Source organism: Sinohyriopsis cumingii, chromosome 16 (genome assembly GCF_028554795.1).
Source record: "Sinohyriopsis cumingii isolate HCF-2022 chromosome 16, ASM2855479v2, whole genome shotgun sequence".
NCBI classification, from domain to species: domain Eukaryota; kingdom Metazoa; phylum Mollusca; class Bivalvia; order Unionida; family Unionidae; genus Sinohyriopsis; species Sinohyriopsis cumingii.
Window position 1 is genome coordinate 714,950 of NC_142976.1, and position 22,680 is coordinate 737,629.

Genomic DNA, 22,680 nt, shown 5'->3' on the forward strand with positions numbered 1-22,680 from the left:
ATTCAGTACACAGTTTGATGTAAGTAAAATCAGGAAAATAGTATGGAATTTTGTAGAAACTCATATAGGTCACAGCAATATAAATAAATTAAAGTCCATGATTTCAAAAGGTGGAAAGATTCTGTTTTAAAGTAATTAGTAACTTACATATTTCAGTACAGCCTTTCCGTTTACCACCAAAAGATGAAAGCATTCCCTTAGTAAGAATGATGTGGTAGGTCATTACCATCCCTTTCATGAAGTGGCAATGTATCCCATGAAATGCCAATGTATCCCATCAAATAGTAATGTATACAATGATTAATATTGTTTTCCATGAAAAGAAAATACCTTCCAATTCAGATTTTTCCCCCCAGATTTAATCAGTTGGTATATCTTGGAGATGTCATTGTATAAACAGCAAAGCTGTGTACTGCATTGATTTCTTAGTAATTTCTATGGAATAATTTGCAAAAAAATGGACTGTGGTTCAAGGTAGCAGTTTTACAGGCTTTTTCTGCTGCATGCCAGAGTTCTGTTCTCTTATTAGGCTTTTCACAAAGCACATCTTAAACCAGCAAAATCCCAAAATAAACTTGTATTTTCTGATTGTAAGTCATTTGTAAAAGCACACTTAACCACATGTATTACAACGCAATTTGAATATTGACCAGTGACGTTATGCATCATTTGTAAAAGTACCCTTAGCCACTTGTATCGCAAATGGTGAGGGTTTTTTTAAACACAAACTTGGCCACTTGTATCACAAAGCAATTTGAATATTGACCAGTCAGAAATAAGGTCAACTTAACAGCCAAATTCACCTGAAAATTCAAAGGAGATGTTGAATTGGAAGTGGCTGACTGAGATTATACCTCCACAAATCAGCCATGTTTGCAAGTATGCTTCAACAAAATAACCATCGTTGCAATGGGAATTATAAAATATGATTGGCATGACATCGATGGAAATTGTAAAATAAGATAGACAAGGCATCATTGGAAATTATAATATAAGGTGTCAGTGAAAATTATAAAATAAGATAGACAAGGCATCAATGGAAATTATACAGTAAGATAAAGAAGGCATCAGTGGAAATTACAAAAGATAGACCAGGCATCAATGGAAATTATAGAGTAAGATAAAGAAGGCATCATTGGAAATTACAAAAGATAGACCAGGCATCAATGGAAATTATACAGTAAGATAAAGAAGGCATCAGTGGAAATTACAAAAGATAGACCAGGCATCAATGGACGACAAATACCATGCCATTGCAGTTCATTCTCGGTGGATTTAAATGTGTTACATGGTGGCAAAAACATTACTTCAGGAAGGGAGTTAAAATAAAAACCTTTAAAACATTTTATATCAGATTTAATGCTTAACATGAACTATATTTTTCTTTATATTCTGACTTTTTTAAAGTTGGTGTTCATTTCCTTTTCACATCTGTAGGAGTTGGTATTTCTGGTCAGACTTGTGAGGTGGTCTGACTTCATAGGATAAATAGCTCATTTACAAAAAAATGGAACCAATCAAGCCTGGTTGCATTTTAGAAGTCTCATTTTGAGGGGCAGTATCTAGGAATGATTTTATTTCTGTCTCCCTGGAATAACTTATTAGATTGTTTTTAATTGCAGTGGCCACCTTGCTTTTTGGTGATTTGGAGAGAGCTGTAAAGCGCCTGTTTTCCCGAGACACCCACCTAGAGTTTAGTTACGCCTCTTTGTTTACCGTCCTGCCGTTTTACTTCATAATGATATGCTGGGCATCAGGAACAGCGGTGGCCTGTGGTACTCTGGTGCCGATGTTGTAAGTACAAGAAAAAGAGTTTTTAAAAATGAATGAAGAGACATAATTTGTACCATACCATTATATTGACAAACATGTCATGCAAGATTGAATGACCATGACAAAAAGTTGTAAATTATCTTATCATGAAATCTGCAATTTGAATTAGAAATAATACATTTGAAGTGATTTTTCTGAAAATATTTCTCGTCAAAATATCACCGTGGACAACTCAATTTTGTTTACTTTGTCTAATTTCTGGATTGTTCTTTAAACTTGACTATGATACAGTTGAACATAACTTAAAATGGTACATATTTCAGATGTTTCTTTCTTTTTGGTCCGTATTTTGTTTATCCAGATGTAATGTTTCGGAATAGCACACCATGTCACCTGTGTTTTTAGGACAAAAACATGGGATTGTATCAGCCATTTCCATATGTTATCGACAAACAAATTGTGAAATATAAACTTTGAGTCTTAAGGAAGTAACTAGCACCATGGTATTGATTTGCTTAAAGTCACTGGTTTATGAGACGTCAGGTGATTTGTTTAAAGTCAGTGGTTTATGAGGCATTAGGTGATGTGTTTAAAGTCACTGGTTTATGAGGCATTAAGTGATTTGATTAAAGTCACTGGTTTATGAGGCATTAGATGATTTGTTTAAAGTCAATGGTTTATGAGGCATTAGGTGATGTGTTTAAAGTCAGTGGTTTATGAGGCATTAGGTGATGTGTTTAAAATCAATGGTTTATGAGACATTAGGTGATGTGTTTAAAGTCAATGGTTTATGAGGCATTAGGTGATTGGTTTAAAGTCAATGGTTTATGAGGCATTAGGTGATTTGTTTAAAGTCAATGGTTTATGAGGCATTAGGTGATGTGTTTAAAGTCAATGGTTTATGAGGCATTAGGTGATTTGTTTAAAGTCAGTGGTTTATGAGGCATTAGGTGATGTGTTTAAAGTCAATGATTTATGAGGCATTAGGTGATTAAGGTTTGCTTATGATTAATATGTGTGGTTTAATATTGAGAGGGAGGCAATTCTAATGTTGCTGCTATGTGTGAAAACTGCATGTTAGTCATCTGGAATTATATTAGAAGTCTGCCATGAATTTATTAACATCATTATTATTCAGATTAATCGAAAGGATATTTATTTAGGACAGTGGAGAGTATTATTCTCAAGTGTCAACAATAGATGGTAACACTGCCCTCCTCCCTCTCCCACAGTCAGCGTTCAACAATAGATGCTAACACTGCCCACCTCCCCCCTCCCGCACTGTCAGTGTCAGCAATAGATGCTAACACCGCCCTCCTCCCCCTCCCACAGTCAGTGTTCAACAAAATTTGTTCCACTTGCTTATGGACCCCATCCCTCTTAACTTGTCTTGGGAGAAGATAGTAGCAACTTGTTTAGGGATAATAGCAACTTGTCTAGGGATAATAGCAACTTGTCTAGGGAGAAGATAATTGCAACTTGTCTAGGGATAATAGCAACTTGTCTAGGGAGAAGATAGTAGCAAAATATAGATGACCACTCTGATGGCCTATGTGGTTAGAGCATCCTCCTTGAATGCAGGAGGTTGCAGATTTGAAGGAAAACAAAACAAATCATATCAAAGACTTATAAAAATTGCACTATCATCTGCCTCATTTGGCACTCAGCATTAACAGGTCAGTGTTAGGTGTGGTCGGCCTGGTTTCAGGATAATGTGATTGTGTGGGACATCATGCTACATGTCTGCAACGTGATGCTCCAGTGTTAGACATCACTATAAATTGCTGCACTGCAGACATCATAGCAAAATGACTGAAAAATTGTTAAAGCTATGTTCAAAATCGAAAAATCACACACACACACAGAGGTTCTTTTTCATATGTTATACTTAACAAATTAAAAGTCTGGTCTTAAATGAAAGTTGGTCTCCCAAAGCATGGTCTTTCCAGTCAAGTTTTATTGTATTTAAATTTGGGGTACATTTGTCCTATCACATCACAATGAGCAAATGTATCTTTTTTCTTCCAGGCTGATTGGAAGCTTGTACGGGCGGATTATTGGTATTACCATGACATCCATGTTTGGAATCCACAGTGAAGATTATGGGTACTGGGCATGGCTTGATCCAGGAGCATTTGCTCTGATTGGTGCAGCATCTTTCTTTGGAGGAGTAACCAGACTAACTCTAGCTGTCACAGTTATCATGGTATTTGTTCTTCATGTTTCCAGTTCTTATCTGTGTCAAGAAAACTAATGCAGTCATAGATTGAATACAAAAGACTGCTTTGAAATCCTGCTGTATATTATAGCAGGAATACTTGTCCTAATGAGACAGAAATACTTGCCCTGAAGGGACAGAAACACTTGCCCTAACAGGACAGAAATGCTTGCCATAACAGTAGAGAAATACTTGTCCTAATGGGACAGAAATACTTGTCCTAACATTACAGAAACACTTGCCCTAATGGGTCAGAAATATTTGTCCTAATGGGACAGAAACACTTGTCCTACAGGGGTACTCCAGTTGTAGGTATTGATGTATTTGCTGTTGGTGTCAGAAGTAGAGAAGTCATTAAATGCCATCAAGCAAGTAAGGATTTAACATTATGATTACCTTCAAGTCAGGATTTAACATTATGATTACCTTCAAGACAGGATTTAACATTGTGATTACCTTCTAGTCAAGATTTAACATTATGATTACCTTCAAGACAGGATTTAACATTGTGATCACCTTCTAGTCAAGATTTAACATTATGATTACCTTCAAGACAGGATTTAACATTATGATTACCTTCAAGTTAGGATTTAACATTATGATTACCTTCAAGACAGGATTTAGCATTATGATTACCTTCAAGACAGGATTTAACGTTATGATTACCCTCAAGACAGGATTTAACATTAGATTACCTTCAGTTTTGCTAGTAATTAGCCTTAATATTAACTTTGTTTAGAATTTCATAATTAAAAATATGGAACTGCAGGATTTTTATAAAACAATTCTTTAAATGAGATAGACAACTTTTAATTTGTGCTCATCAAGTGTCAGGAATGGAGGACCTGCTGTCACCAGTTATTTCCATAGGTAAAGTGTGCTCTTGTTATTTGGGACTACATGATCCTGTCAGTCAAAATATAACTGATTGTCATGATAGACTATTCCATCTACCAAATATAAGTCAGTGTCATGATAGACTATTCCATCTACCAAATATAAGTCAATGTCATGATAGACTATTCCATCTACCAAATATAAGTCAATGTCATGATAGACTATTCCTTCTGCCATTTTTTTCAGGATTTTCACACAGAGCTAATTCCCCTTCTGGTATTGGGGGTTAGGGTGCATTGTTATCTGAGAACAGTATTTGTGAAACGACCCCTAATTTGTTGTAGTAATCTGGATGTGATAAAGAGCTTCCAATGAATAATAAAATATTAACTACTGTTGTTTATTTTCATTATCGGTAGAGTGGCAGTTATTATTTGTTATAACAGTGGCAGTATATCATATGTATCATAACTACATAGAATGAAATCATTATCATTGGATATCAGACGTTTCATGTTCTTATTGTAAGAGTAGTGTGTGTGTATGTATGTGTGTGTTTTGGATTTGTAACGTAGCTTTAACATTTTTAGTGATATTGCAACAGTGTCTACAGTGTGGCAGTTTATAATAATGTCTAGCACAGGAGCATCAAGCTGCATACATTATCATTTTGTCCCATCTAGTCACATTATCCTGGCATAGGTTATTTATGTGTGACTGGAGGAGATATATCATGCTTATTTATGTGTGACTGGAGGTGATATATCATTCTTATTTATGTGTGACTGGAGTAGATATACAGTGATTATTTATTTATGACTGGAAGAGATAAACAGCAATTATCTTTGTGTGAGAGAAAGAGATATATAATGCTTATTTATGTGTGACTGAAGGAGAAATAGAGTGATTATTTATGTGTGACCAGAAAAGATATACAGCAATTATATATGTGTGACTGGAGGAGATATGTAATGCTTATTTATGTGTGACTCGAGCAGAAATATAGTGATCATGTGTGACTGGAAAAGATATGCATTAATTATTTATGTGTGATGAGGGGATATTTAGGGAAGATATAAAGTACTTATTTAGTAGTGATTGGAGATTATATACAATGCTTATTTGAATGTGACAGAGAAGATATATCATTCTTATTTATGTGTGACTGGAGGAGATATACAGTGCTTATTTAGGTGTGACTGGAGAAGATAAAAGAATCCTTATTTATATCGACTCAAGGAGGTGTAAAGTGCATATTTATAGTGACTGGAAGAGATACTTGGTCCTTATTTTGATTTAACTGGAAGAGATACTCGATGCTTATTTAGGTGTGACTGGAAGAGATACTTGATGCTTTTTTTAGGTGTGACTGGAAGAGATATACTGAAATACAGTTGGAAGAATTTTCTTGTAGATGGAGTTAACCAATGATGTTCAGGTGTTGCTGCCAGTCATGGTGTCAGTAATGGTTGCCAAGTGGGTAGGGGACTTTGTGACCCATCCTGTGTACCATGCCCAGATGGAGGTCAAATGCATTCCCTTCCTGGATCAGGACCCCAAGGTTTCTGTTGGTGGGAAATTGTAAGTATGCATGTTCCTTGTTATAATGCAAAACTCCCAAGTCAGAGATTTCTGACTGCATATCATTTCATAATAACAACAACAACAATTGCCAAAACTTGGATACAGACATGTAAATGGAAAACTTGGTGAAGATTATCAGAAATGGCTTCAACACTCAGCAGTTTAAAGCTAGAAATGGTTTTACCTTGAATTCCTTGAAACATTTTTTGCCCAGTAGAGTATTAGTACCATCTATGGACTCTTGCTTATAGTGATGGGATCTACATGCAGAACATAATTTCGAGTCTGATCTCACATCTCAACATTTTTCATCATCAACATAGAGGGAACAGGGATATCAATAGAAGCTGGAATTGTGGAGTTTCTCCTGCTGCTTTGGCTTCTAACCAAAAGTGGGGAGTTTCTACTGCCACTTTGGCTTTAACCCCAACTAGGGAGTTTCTCCTCCTACTTTGGCTTTTAAATATAACTGGAGTTTCTACTGCCACTTTGGCTTTTAAAAAGAAATGGAGTTCTGCTGCCATTTTGGCTTTTAACCCCAATTAGGGCTTCTAATTGCAATAAGAATTTGGAAGCTCAAAAAATTGCAGGACAAAAGTTGGGGAAGGATGCTCAAGCTTCTGCTGTCACATGCACTAGAAAGCTTTGTACCAGATGCGGATAAGTTATTCATGTAATACTGACTAATCCAGTGAGTGATATTTTTTTATTCCCCACATAACATTGGTAGGAGTGTATGGTGTTACACTTGATCTGTATAACTATTTATCTGTCCATCACAGCTTGGTAAGGGCAGTTTTCAAGCACTTTGGTGGGGCATCCATTTGTCTGTCCATCACAGTTTGGTTAGGAAAGTATTAAAGCACTTTGGTGGGGCATCCATTTGTCTGTCCATCACAGTTTGGTTAGGAAAGTTTTCAAGCACTTTGGTGGGACATCCATTTGTCTGTCCATCGCAGTTTGGTTAGGAAAGTTTTCAAGCACTTTGGTGGGACATCCATTTGTCTGTCCATCACAGCTTGGTTAGGAAAGTTTTCAGGCTCTTTGGTGGGAGATCCATGTGGTCATAACACATTTATAGTTTAACTATTTTGCCTTTCATTTTCAGGGTGAATCTGGAACTTTACTCTGCGAGGGATGTCATGGCCTCTCCTGTGATTACCATACAGACAAAGGAACTTGTCCAGGTACTGAGTAACCTCCTGCTTAACACCACACATGGAGGATTTCCTGTAGTCATGAAGGGTGATGGTGAAGAAGAATACTTCTATGGACTTATAACACGGTTTGTGACACTACTTGCAAATAAAAACTAACTTTTGTAGAGCTCTCCTGTGTCCTGACCACCAAACTCGATTTTTTCATTTGTGATAAAAAGGCTACCACACTTATCTATGTATCGCATGTACCCATTAGAGAGTAGCAGCAGTATCACAAATCTGCCATTAATTTTTTTTTTTTAAATCCTGCAAGTTTTTGACTATAACTTTATTCTACCCAAAAGTACCACAGATAAGAATTTTCTGACATTGTGCTTGAACTTCAGTTTTATGCTCAAAAAGATTTTTAAATAGCTCCATAGTAGGCCCCCAATTCTAGGCCTAGATTTATATATTCTAGACATAACCTTTATTCTAGACATAGCCCCATATTCTAGACCTAGCCCTGTATTCTAGACATAGCTCTGTATTCTAAACATAGCCCCATATTCTAGATCTAGCCCCATATTCTAGACATAGCCCTGTATTCTAGATCTGGCCCCATATTCTAGACCTTGTCCTGTATTCTAGATCTGGCCCCATATTCTAAACATAGTCCCATATTCTAGATCTGGCCCTATATTCTAGACCTAGCCATGTATTCTAGATCTAGCCCCATATTCTTGACATAGCCCCCATATTCTGATCTGGCCCCATATTCTAGACATAGCCCTGTATTCTAGATCTGGCCCTATATTCTAGACCTAGCCCTGTATTATAGACATAGCCTTGTATTCTAGACATAGCCCCATATTCTAGATATAGCCCCATGTTCTATACATAGCCCCATATTCTAGATCTGGCCCCATATTTTAGACATAGCCCTGTATTCTAGATCTGGCCCCATATTCTAGACCTGACCCCATTTTCTAGATCTGGCCCCATATTCTAGACATAGCCCCATATTTTAAATCTAGCCCCATATTTTTGACCAAGCCCAATATTCTACATCTGGCCCCATATTCTAGAAATGGCTCCCTGTTCTGGATCTGGCCCTGAATTCTTGACCAAGCCACACATTCTAGATCTAGTCCCATATTCTAGACCTAACCCCATATTCAAGATCTGGCCCCATATGCTAGAAATTTATTGAGCCTCAAAGCTCTTCCTAAAGCTCAGAAACCCAAATTTGATATGATACTTTGAGTATGTTTGCAAGTTTAAAATTTAGCATTGCAAAAGAGATACCATAGAAACTCCTAATATTGAAATTTAGCATGCGGATAGAGAAACTATAGAATCTCCTAATATTGAAATGTATCATGCCGATAGAGAAACCAGAGAAACACCTAATATTGAAATTTAGCATGCAGATAGAGACTCCATATTAACTCCTAATATTGAAATTTAGCATGTGGATAGAGAAACCATAGAAACTCCTAATATTGAAATTTAGCATGCGGATAGAGAAACCATAGAAACTCCAAATATTGAAATTTAGCATGCAGATAGAAAAACCATAGAAACTTTTAATGTAGAAATTTAAGATCCCAACAACCAAAATGCCTTGTGTTCAATCAGTGCACTTTTAGATGCATGTACTTTACAGTTCTTGATTGCTGATGTGGCCTTCACAAAACAAAAAGAAATGTTGCAAGTATCCTTGTTGTTAACTCAGTTCAAAGGGATAGATAGACAACAAGAAAATATTTCTTTTTGTACAGATCATATTAATGTGTTTTATGTTTCATTTTGGACAGTTTATATCATTTATTTTATATTTCATTCTACTTTTGTCCTGTATTAATACTCCAAGTCTTTATATACTTCCAAATAGCTCTCGTAGTAAATTGACATCTAAAGTACTTGTGTCTCATCGGCTGAAAATCAGACAATACAGATGTGTTTCATTGTGATTGGTAAGTGCTTTCAACACACTCTTGTTGATGTTCACCCTAGGGTAAAAGTGAGTCATATGGGCATTAAGGTAATGATAGGTAGCACTGTTGATGTTCACCCTAGGGTAAGAGTGAGTCATATGGGCATTAAGGTAATGATAGGTAGCACTGTTGATGTTCACCCTTCAGTACATAAGAGTGAGTAATATGGGCATTAAGATAATGATAGGTAGCACTGTTGATGTTCACCCTTCAGTACATAAGAGTGAGTCATATGGCATTAAGGTAATGATAGGTAATACTGTTGATGTTCACCCTAGGGTAAGAGTGAGTCATGTGGGCATTACGGTAATGATAGGCAGCACTGTTGATTTTCACCCTTCAGTATGTAAGAGTGAGTCATATGGGCATTAAGGTAATGATAGGTAGCACTGTTGATGTTCACCCTTCAGTACATAAGAGTGATTCATATGGGCGTTAAGGTAATGATAGGTAGCACTGTTGATGTTCACCGTAGGGTAAGAGTGATTCATATGGGCATTAAGGTAATGATAGGCAGCATTGTTGATTTTCATCCTTCACTACGTAAGAGTGAGTCATATGGGCATTAAGGTAATGATAGGCAGCACTGTTGATTTTCATCCTTCAGTACGTAAGAGTGAGTCATATGGCATTAAGTTAATGATAGGCAGCACTGTTGATTTTCATCCTTCAGTACATAAGAGTGAGTCATATGGGCATTAAGGTAATGATAGGTAGCACTGTTGATTTTCATCCTGCAGTACGTAAGAGTGAGCCATATGGCATTAAGTTAATGATAGGCAGCACTGTTGATTTTCATCCTTCAGTACGTAAGAGTGAGTCATATGGGCATTAAGGTAATGATAGGTAGCACTGTTGATTTTCACCCTTAGGTAAGAGTGAGTCATATGGGCATTAAGGTAATGATAGGCAGCACTGTTGATTTTCATCCTTCAGTACGTAAGAGTGAGTCATATGGGCATTAAGGTAATGATAGGTAGCACTGTTGATGTTCACCCTTAGGTAAGAGTGAGTCATATGGGCATTAAGGTAATGATAGGCAGCACTGTTGATGTTCACCCTAGAGTAAGAGTGAGTCATATGGGCATTACAGTAATGATAGGTAGCACTGTTGATTTTAATCCTTCAGTACGTAAGAGTGAGTCATATGGGCATTAAGGTAATGATAGGTAGCACTGTTGATGTTCACCCTAGGGTAAGAGTGAGTCATATGGGCATTAAGGTAATGATAGGTAGCACTGTTGATGTTCACCCTAGGGTAAGAGTGAGTCATATGGGCATTAAGGTAATGATAGGTAGCACTGTTGATTTTCACCCTAGGATAAGAGTGAGTTATATGGGCATTAAGGTAATGATAGGCAGCACTGTTGATTTTCACCCTTCAGTACATAAGAGTGAGTGATATGGGCATTACGGTAATGATAGGTAGCACTGTTGATGTTAACCCTAGGGTAAGAGTGAGTCATATGGGCATTAAGGTAATGATAGGTAGCACTGTTGATGTTAACACTAGGGTAAGAGTGAGTCATATGGGCATTAAAGTAATGATAGGTAGCACTGTTGATTTTCACCCTTCAGTACATAAGAGTGAGTCATATGGGCATTAAGGTAATGATAGGTAGCACTGTTGATGTTCACCCTAGGGTAAGAGTGAGTCATATGGGCATTACAGTAATGATAGGTAGCACTGTTGATTTTCACCCTTCAGTACATAAGAGTGAGTCATATGGGCATTAAGGTAATGATAGGTAGCACTGATGATGTTCACCCTTCAGTACATAAGAGTGAGCCATATGGGCATTATGGTAATGATAGGCAGCACTGTTGATGTTCACCCTAGGGTAAGAGTGAGTCATATGGGCATTACAGTAATGATAGGTAGCACTGTTGATTTTCATCCTTCAGTACGTAAGAGTGAGTCATATGGGCATTAAGGTAATGATAGGTAGCACTGATGATGTTCACCCTTCAGTACATAAGAGTGAGTCATATGGGCATTAAGGTAATGATAGGTAGCACTGTTGATGTTCACCCTAGGGTAAGAGTGAGTCATATGGGCATTAAGGTAATGATAGGTAGCACTGTTGATTTTCATCCTTCAGTACGTAAGAGTGAGTCATATGGGCATTAAGGTAACGATAGGTAGCACTGTTGATATTCACCCTTCAGTACATAAGAGTGAGCCATAAGGGCATTACGGTAATGATAGGTAGCACTGTTGATTTTCATCCTTCAGTACGTAAGAGTGAGTCATATGGGCATTAAGGTAATGATAGGTAGCACTGTTGATATTCACCCTTCAGTACATAAGAGTGAGCCATATGGGCATTATGGTAATGATAGGCAGCACTGTTGATATTCACCCTTCAGTACATAAGAGTGAGTCATATGGGCATTAAGGTAATGATAGGCAGCACTGTTGATTTTCATCCTTCAGTACGTAAGAGTGAGTCATATGGGCATTAAAGTAATGATAGGTAGTACTGTTGATGTTCACCCTAGGGTAAGAGTGAGTCATATGGGCATTACGGTAATGATAGGCAGCACTGTTGATTTTCACCCTTCAGTATGTAAGAGTGAGTCATATGGGCATTAAAGTAATGATAGGTAGCACTGTTGATGTTCACCCTTCAGTACATAAGAGTGATTCATATGGGCATTATGGTAATGATAGGCAGCACTGTTGATTTTCATCCTTCACTACGTAAGAGTGAGCCATATGGCATTAAGGTAATGATAGGTAGCACTGTTGATGTTCACCCTAGGGTAAGAGTGAGTCATATGGGCATTAAGGAAATGATAGGTAGCACTGTTAATGTTCACCCTAAGGTAAGAGTGAGTCATATGGGCATTAAGGTAATGATAGGTAGCACTGTTGATGTTCACCCTAGGGTAAGAGTGAGTCATATGGGCATTAAGGTAATGATAGGCAGCACTGTTGATTTTCATCCTTCAGTACATAAGAGTGAGTCATATGGGCATTGCGGTAATGATAGGTAGCACTGTTGATGTTCACCCTAGGGTAAGAGTGAGTCATATGGGCATTAAGATAATGATAGGCAGCACTGTTGATTTTCATCCTTCAGTACATAAGAGTGAGCCATATGGGCATTACGGTAATGATAGGTAGCACTGTTGATGTTCACCCTAGGGTAAGAGTGAGTCATATGGGCATTAAGATAATGATAGGCAGCACTGTTGATTTTCATCCTTCAGTACGTAAGAGTGAGTCATATGGGCATTAAGATAATGATAGGTAGCACTGTTGATTTTCATCCTTCAGTACGTAAGAGTGAGTCATATGGGCATTAAGGTAATGATAGGCAGCACTGTTGATTTTCATCCTTCACTACGTAAGAGTGAGTCATATGGGCATTAAGGTAATGATAGGTAGCACTGTTGATGTTCACCCTAGGGTAAGAGTGAGTCATATGGGCATTAAGATAATGATAGGCAGCACTGTTGATTTTCATCCTTCAGTACGTAAGAGTGGTCATATGGGCATTAAGGTAATGATAGGTAGCACTGTTGCTTTTCATCCTTCAGTACATAAGAGTGAGTCATATGGGCATTACGATAATGATAGGTAGCACTGTTGATGTTCACCCTAGGGTAAGAGTGAGTCATATGGGCATTAAGGTAATGATAGGTAGCACTGTTGATTTTCATCCCTCAGTACGTAAGAGTGAGTCAGGTGATTAATAGGGCGAGAGTGACAACACATTGTATTTTATGTTCATACCTTTGAATGGTTCAGATCAAACATTGGTAGGCAGCACGCTTTTCACCCTTCAGTAAGAAATAAGAAAGTGAATCTGGTAATTGACTGGACAGTGGCAGGCAACACACTGTTCAATGTTTATCACAAATTGAGTGAGGTGAGTGTGTTCTCTGTAGAAATATTCATGTTCAAACATTGGCTGTACAGAATTACAACAGGAATTATTTTCATTTTGAAAACATTTTACGTGAAATTTGATGGTGGTATTTGTAGCATTCATTTATAATTTATATTCAAAATAGACATGTGCTTTTAATCATCCGTATCTTGTTGTAGATTGGAGCTGACAGTATTACTAATGCATGAGAAATTATTTGTCAGTCTGGACGAAGAGAGTCTGGGTGACAGTGATCAAGAGGAATCTCAGTGGCTTGATTTTGATAAGGTACATTTCTTATACTGGATGAGTATTCACTATATTCTGTAAATACATTTACCTTTATGACTATTGGTTTATTGTTATTTTGCAGGCAGTTAAAATTTTGTGGATTCTCTGGGCTTTACATTAACAAATTCCCAAGACAGGTTAAGCTATGCCCTGGGCAACTAAAAGTTAAAGAGCTTGTCAGACTAGCAAGAGATTTTTGAGTTTTATGAATGAAAATAATAAGTGTAAGTGTTCATATTAATTGTTACTTAAATGATGCAGTCGTTTTTTATTCCAATTTCTGTAATTGCAAGACTTGGCTGAAATGTCTCATTTTTTACTCAAAAGAAAGGCTACAAATGTGAACCATGCTGCCAAGCGGTGATTCTCTCTTAAACATAAACCATGCTGCCAATCTGTGATTCTCTCTAAAACATAAACTATGCTGCCAATCTGTAGTTCTCTCAAAATATTAACCTTGCTGCCAAGCTGTGATTCTCTCGAAATGTTAACCATGCTGCCAGTCTTTGGTTCTCTCTTAAACATAAATGATGCTGCCAAGCTGTGATTCTCTCTAAACATAAACCATGCTTCCAATCTTTGGTCCTGTCTTAAACATAAACCATGCTGCCAAGCTGTGATTGTCTCTAAATGTTAACCATACTGCCATTAATTCAGTATTTCAACAACTGTCTACTACACAGCAAAAATAGTCCCTATGCATTCACATGAACCACTTTTGGACTATGGGGGTATGAACTGGGACTGATTCCAGTCTTGAGAAATCAGATTTTGTGGACATTGGAATGAATTTCCTTACCTCTCTTGGCCAAGTTCATGTTCATGCAGAGATGATAAACAAAATCATGGAATTCTTAATGACATTACAGACCAAGACTTTGTTGTTGACTCATCTGTATCTCTCCATTCTGGTATCCTTGAATTTTATGGCATCTCTGTGGAGACTTCATTTATGTCCTCTCCAGTTTCTGCTGTTGGCAGTTTGGAAACCTGACAGGGATCCCCTCACAGCTCAAAATTCATTGAGTCAGCATTTCAGTACCACTTTAAGTGGTATTACAATCAAGATATGTTTTTGAGAGGAGTTTCCCTGCATGCCCATCAGATTTAAGTTGGGGTGCTGGAAGGAGTACTTCTCCTTTGGTATTGGTTGCAGAATGAGTCTCCTCCACATAAACAATTTAAAAATGAAAACTGTGTTCTTCGCCCTAAAAGGGTGCATAGAACATGTCCGAGGGGATTGCATCATGATCTCCAATGACAACACATTAGTTGTTGTGCACCTCAGATGGCAAGAAGTAATCCATGCTCTATTTCTCTGCATGGAAGTCTGGAACCTTCCTCGTTGGACACAATCACAATGGATTACACTCAGAATTCGTCACATTGCAAGGAAAAAACTTTATGCCAGATGGTCTGTCCAGATCAAACAAGGTAGTCTTAACAGAATGCTCTTTTCTTCAAACAGTTGTAGTCTCCATTCAGTCTTGGGAGCTACCTCTAGTGGACTCATTTGTGACAAAACTCAACAACAAGTTTCCATTTCTTGTCTTCTCAGTCCTAGACCAGACGGCAGTGGATGACTTCAGTCTCATTTGGGATCAGCTGTTTGCTTATGCATTCCTACCCTTCAGGTAGATTCCACAAGTAATGCACAAGATCAGGATGTCCACTGCACAGGTCATCCTGATTGCACCACTGTGGCCTGATAGGTCAAGGTTTAATGACTTAACACTCAAAGGGTATTACCTCCTTGGTTCAATCTCCTCTCACTATGCAGAGGTACATTAGTTCACACCAATCCCCAGATCTTCCACCTTCATGCTTGGCTCACCTCAAAGAAGCATCCACCATGCAAAAAGTTTGAGCAAGTTGGCAAATGAACTACATCCAAGGTCTACAGTACAAAGTGGAAACTCTGTGATTGGTGTGCTAAGAACACATTAATCCTTGCTGACCCTCTGTTGTTACAGTAGCAGATTTTATCCCATTTCTTTTGAAGGGAAATCTAGTTCAGCCTTTATAATCCAAGGTTATAGGGCTGCCCTTTCAAACACTTAAATTTTCCAAAGTTCAGTCCTTTGGTTCAGCTAATCTCCAATTGGAGCATATCAAGTATTTCAAATTACAGAGACTGTTTTGTCACTTGTTGACACCAAAGGGAACTTTTCATGTGTTTTGTTGGTGTTGACAAAACACCCTATGAGCCTTTGAATGTATTACACTTCAGATTAACTGCCTTATCAATTAAGAAAGAATGTACATGTTTTATTGGGAATTATCACTCCATTTCCCCCTTGTGTTAGCCTGGTTTCCTTGCCAAAACCAGCTTCCATCAGTATTTCCATCTCTGACTGAAATCCCCAGAGTCACTTCTGTGCTAAGGATGCACTTAGGTTCATTTAGAATTTTCAAAAGGGAGAAGGAATGGTATGAAAAGGTTTATTTCTTCCCCTTTAGGGGTTCAGCTGATGTTTCAGCATACACTATCAATCAATGGATTTTCTCAGCCTTAAGAGAGTTTATGTGTCTCTCACATCAGGAGACTTATCATTCATGACAATCAAAGCTAATGAAGGCAGGGCTATTGCTATTTTTTGAGCATTTTTCAGCCATTCATCTTTAGACAGTATTATGAAGTCTGCAATTTGGTGCTCACACACAACCTTGTTTTTGGCTAACTGAACACCAAGGTATTTTCTCTCTGGTATTATAGTCACTGAACAATCAGTGACCCAGATGACTGCCGCATAAAATTGCAGTTGACTGCTTGAATTAGAAGGTGAGTGATTTGTTGATATTTTCTTTTCTAGAGTACATCAGCCATCCTCCTTACAGACAAATTCAGCTTAATAATATTGACAGGTAATCTATTAGTGACATTAAACTGAAGTGGGGGAGTGAAATTCATTTTAATTATATAATATTTATCTGTCATATTGAATGCCCTCCTCCCACCCCGCACTGATGTCCTTCGTGAGCCACAATGTCCCTCCTCCCACCCCACACCTATGTCCTTGATTAGCCACAATCCTAAAAAAACTTATGTCCTTCATTAGCCACAATCCTGACAGACTGATGTCCTTTATTAGCCACAATCCCCCTCCTCCCACCTTGCACTGATGTACTTCATTAGCCACAATCCTGACAATGATGTCCTTGATTAGCCACAATCCTGACAAACTGGTGTCCTTCATTAGCCACCGTCCTGACAAACTGATGTCCTTCATTAGCCACAATCCAAAAAAAAATATGTCCTTCATTAGCCACAGTCCTGAAAAAATGATGTCCTTCATCAGCCACAATCCTAAAAAAACTGATGTCCTTCATCAGCCACAATCCTAACAACTGATGTCCTTCATCAGCCACAATCCTAACAACTGGTGTCCTTCATCAGCCACAATCCTAAAAACTGATGTCATTCATTAGCGACAATCCTAAAAACTGATGTCCTTCATTAGCAACAATCCTAAAAACTGATGTCCTTCATTAGCCACAATCCTAAAAAGAATGCTGAGGCTGAGACTCTGTAGAGAATGTTGTTGTTGTTGTTGTAGGGTTTAACGCCATTTTTCAGCACACGATAGGCTATACATGGCAGCCAGTATTAATGGTGGAGGAAGAACCCGGGAAATCCCCGGAAAGAACCACCGACCCTCGAGAAGCTACTGGCAAGCTTTCTCACATATCCACATTGGCTGAATCCGAGACTCGATCCCATGCATACAGAGGTGAGATGGCAGTAATCCGTAACAGAGAGCGCTTTAGACCACTAGGCCACTCGGGGCCCCCTGTAGAGAATGCACTGATGACATAGATCAGACTGGGTTGATGCACATGTTCCAAGAAATTTCTAGAACAGGAAGTTGTTGCATCCAGCATGGATTATTTCTTTCCATGTGGAAAAGCTAAAGCTTAATAATAGTGACAGGTAGGTATTACATAATTATAGTTAGTTTTACCCTCCCCCACCCCAAAAAAAACTAAATATTTCTGTTTTAAAAATGTTTGATACTTTCAATAGCTTTTTTATATGTGTAATGTCTTTGATGTTTTTTCCAGTTAAACATTCAGAAATTGCATGACCCCCAGGCAGCCACAGACATGTTGAACAAATATCTGCTGGATTCAAACTACAGGGATTTAGCTATCAACCTAGTAAGTACAATAATGCAAAATATTTATCATTTTCCACTCAGCTGCCACTGATATACACCCAACTACACAGTAAATATCTACTGAATTCAAACTACAGGGATTTAACTATCAATCCAATAAATATAATATGCACAAAATATATTTTTCATTTTCCGCTCATGCCTGTGTAGCTGCCACTGATATACACCCAACTACACCATAAATATTTGCTGGTTTCAAACTACATTGATTTATGTAGTATAATATGCACAAAATGTATTGACCATTTTCATTTTACTCATGCCCATGTAGCTGACACGGATCTATACCCAATTCCACTGTAAGATCAGGTTGATTCAAACTGCATGGGTTAAATTATTGATCTAGTAAGAACAATACATAAAAAGTGTATTGACCATTTTCCACTCATGTACCCTTGTAGCTGCCACTGATCAAAACACTATTATATTGTAAGATTAAAGGGTTGTAACTAGAGTCAGAGCTAATGTACAGAATAGTGTTAGACTTTGTTGATTTTGGAATTGTTAAGTCACTGATTGTTCTGAATCTGAAAGATTTGAGCAGTTGTTTATCTTTCAGTTTGTTTGTCAAATACATGATCACATAAACATTAGATTGACTCTCTTTTTACCTCAGAATCCAGTCCTCCCTGAACAGCTAAAAAATGGTCTTTTCCCCATCTTTTTACATGTAGACCAAGGGAAGCAACTTGTACAGGTTAACTCCCTTAGTGCTCTCCAGGTTGTTACTAGTTAAAACATTTATTTTGAATCGTGAACAGTGCTTCTGAGAATTCATTGAAACTTGTTCTTAATTTTCACCCTCTATCATTTCTTTTCAGTAGTAATAGCAATTCAATAAGTTGTTAAACATTGTGCATACAACATTTGTATTATTCGCAGTAAACGTTTTGTATATTTGCAATTTTGTATGATTCATTATTGTCCATGTGACTTTTATTGGTAACAGGCAATATCACTGGTGAAATTGTTTCTGTGTGCTGTTTAATGTGTATTTATTAATCTTCATAGGTCATCATGATAAAGCATGTTCACCTTTATTTCAATAATTTGTATATGTTGTATGTACTTGTTTGTTTTTATGTCTCTCTCTCTCTCATTATAGAAATGTCAGTTCATTGCAAGACATGTACATGATTTAAAATTGTAGAGAAAAACCACAAGAAGTGTTTAGCCAGCACAAAATATGTTTCTTCAAACACATGTTGTGTGTTTTCATTATGGACAGATGATGTCTGGACCAATGTTTTAAAGAAGCAACTGAAAAGCTACAAAAAAGCAAAAACAACCTCTCAAAACAATCTGGACATGAAATTCTTAATCTTCATGCATGTTTAGAGTCTATAATCAGTTTTATGGGGACATTAAGATGCCACCTCCTCCACCCATGTACATTGCAAAATCATATGTAATAATTATATAGCAAAATCATATGTAATAAATCAATGGCAAAATCATATGTAATAAATAAATAGCAAAAGCCTATGTTTTCTCTCCACTGGTTCTGACACTGAAATTATTCCAGAAAATAAGGAAAAAATAAGGAGCATGGACTGCAAAATAATTCTAGGTGGGACAAATAATCAATCAACAATTTACTTAATTTATAGACAGAGCCAACCCACAAGACAGAAGTTGCCACTAGTCAACCTGTATCCTTAGAAACTCGTCTTCACTCCAGGCTCTCTCTCCCCAACTACTTTAAAGACTATTTAATTTCTTTTTATTCTCAAAATTAAATTTTCTGCTTTACTTGTTGGATTATATTCTCTCTCTCTCTCTCTCTGTCTCTCTATTTCTCTCTCTCTCTCGCTCTCTCTCTCTCTCTCTCCGTGTCTCCGTGACCATTTATAAATCTTGTTATTGCTACTCCTTCAGTATGGATGGTCATATCAACATCAGGTTTTACTAAAATACTTCTTATGATGTCTTATTGATCTTATGTCTTGTTTATGTCTTGTTGTTGTCTTAAGATGTATTGTTGATGTCTTATGATGTCTTGTTGTCGTCTTATCATGTCTTGTTGATGTCTTATGATGTTTTGTTAATGTCTTATGATGTCTTGTTGATGTCTCATGTCTTAGGATGTTTTTTATGCCTGTTGATATCTTATGATGTCCTGTTGATGTCTTATGTCTTGCTGATGTCTTATGAAGTCTTGTTGATGTCTAATGATGTCTTGTTGATGTCTCATGTCTTATGATGTTTTTTTTATGTCTGTTGATATCTTATGACGTCCTGTTGATGTCTCATGTCTTGTTGATGTCTTATGAAGTCTTGTTGATGTCTAATGATGTCTTGTTGATGTCTTATAATATCTTATGATGTCTTGTTGATGTCTTATGATGTCTTGTTTATGTCTTATTATGTTTTGATGTCTTGATGTCTTATTTATGTCTAATGATGTCTTATGCTACTCCTTCAGTATGGATGGTCACATCAACATCAGGTTTTACTAAAATACTTCTTATGATGTCCTATTGATCTTATGATGACTTGTTTATGTCATATTGTCATCTTATTATGTTTCGTTGATGTCTTATGATGTTTTGTTGATATCTTACGATGTCTCGTTGATGTCTTATGTCTTGTTGATGTCTTACAATGTCTTGTTGATGCCTTATGTCTTATTGATGTCTTGTTGATGTCTTGTGATGTCTTATGATGTTTTCTTAATTTTATGATGTCTTGTTGATGTCTTATGATGTCTTGTTGGTGTATTATGATGTCATGTTGATATCTTTTTGATGTTTCATATCCTTTGATGTCTAGTTGATGTCTTATGATGGCTTGTTGATGTCTTATGTCCTGTTGATGTCTTATTATGTCTTGTTGATGTCTTATGATATCTTGTTGATATCTTGATGTCTTATGATGTCTTGTTGAAGTCTTATGATGTCTTTTGATGTCTTATGATGTCTTATGCTACTCCTTCAGTATGGATGGTCATATCAACATCAGGTTTTACTAAAATACTTCTTATGATGGCTTATTGATCTTATGATGTCTTGTTCATGTCTTTTTGATGTCTTATGATGTCTTGTTGATGTTTTTATGATGTCTTGTTGATGTCTTATGTCTTATTGATATCTTGTTGATGTCTTATGATGCCGTCTTGATGTCTTATGCCTTCTTGATTCCTTGTGATGTCTTGTTGATGTATTATGTCTTTTTGAATTTATGATGTCTTATGATGTCTAATGATGTCTTGTTGATGTCTTATGATGTCGTGTTGATATCTTGTTGATGTCTCATGTCCTTTGATGTCTTGTTGATGTCTTATGTCTTGTTGATGTCTATATCCTGTTGAGTCTTTTTGATGTCTTATATCCTGTTGATTTTTTTTAATGTCTTATGATGTCTTATTATGTCTTGTTGATGTCTTGTTGATATCTTGATGTTTTATGATGTCTTGTTGATGTCTGATGATGTCTTGTTGATGTCTGATGATGTCTTATTGTCCTATGATGTCTTGTTGATGTCTTATGATGTCTTGTTGATGTCTTATGATGTCTTGTTGATGTCTGATGATGTCTTGTTGATGTCTTATTGTCTTATGATGTCTTGTTGATGTCTGATGATGTCTTGTTGATGTCGCATTGTCTTATGATGTCATGTTGATGTATTATGATGTCTTATGATGTCTTGTTGCTGTCTTATTATGTCTTATGATGTATTGTTACTATCTTATGATGTCTTATGTCTTGTTGATGTCTTATGTCTTGTTGATGTATTATAATGTCTTGTTGATTTATGATGTCTTTTTGATGTCTTATGATGTCTGATGATGTCTTGTTGATGTCTTATGATGTCTTGTTAATGTCTTATGATGTTGTGTTGATATCTTGTTGATGTCTCATGTCCTTTGATGTCTTGTTGATGTCTTATGATGTCTTCTTGATGTCTTGTTGATGTCTTATTTTGTGTTGTTGATGTCTTCTGATGTCTTGTTGAAGTCCTATTATGTCTTATGATGTCTTATGATCCTAAATGAAATTGGTGCTGATATGATGGCCTCTGTTGCAGTCATTATTGCTACCATTTCTCAACAGATGGTCATATCAACATGGAGATTGCCCTGAAAGACTTTCTATGATGTCTAGATGGTACTTTGTGTAAATGGTGTCAGTTGGATGTCCAAATGGCCACAATGATAGCAATTTTTAAAATCTTGAATAGATGGTTTCACTAAAAGACTTATGGTGGTACTGACCTAGGGTTCAGTATGACTACCACAGCAGCCATCCTGAACTTTTTTATTGCTGCTCTCTCAGAATGGAAGGTCAGGTTGACATGTGGTTTCACCAAAACACTTGTTATCATGTCTTCTTAATCCTAAATGAAAATGTTTTTATTCAGGGTTCTAATATGGCTGCCATGGTGGAAAATATTGTTACCATTACTTATCCTGAATTAATGTTCATATTGGAATGGGATTTTTAAAAATGTTCTTATGTTTTGTAGATCTTTAATTAAAATGGTGCTGATTTGGCAGCAAAAATATGGTCATGTTCAAAATCTTGTTTTAGCCACTCCTCGTAAAACGAAGGTCATTTTGACATGAGGTTTTCATCAGAAGGATTCTTATGGTATTTGTTTGGTTCTAAATGTAAATGACATACCCTCAGTATGGTGGTAATCCTGAAAATATTTTGTTATCTCCTCTCCCAAATGTATGGCTGCATCAACATGGAGTCTTTCACCAAAAGACTTATTATAATACCTAATTGATCCTACATAAAATATGGTACTGTTTGTACATCCAATATGGCTGTAATAACA

General features: G+C 36.9%; 1 protein-coding gene across 1 annotated transcript in view; it reads left to right on the forward strand.

Annotated features, from left to right (window-relative positions):
* The window catches only part of LOC149779805 (chloride channel protein C-like), a 96,255-nt gene that overhangs the window by 63,719 nt on the left and 9,856 nt on the right, over positions 1-22,680 (forward strand). The window contains exons 12-17 of the mRNA XM_089936473.1: positions 1,623-1,794; positions 3,802-3,979; positions 6,243-6,409; positions 7,521-7,697; positions 13,609-13,717; positions 17,783-17,878. Of these exons, the coding sequence (XP_089792599.1) occupies positions 1,623-1,794; positions 3,802-3,979; positions 6,243-6,409; positions 7,521-7,697; positions 13,609-13,717; positions 17,783-17,878 (899 nt within the window). The remainder of the gene's footprint in view (positions 1-1,622; positions 1,795-3,801; positions 3,980-6,242; positions 6,410-7,520; positions 7,698-13,608; positions 13,718-17,782; positions 17,879-22,680) is intronic.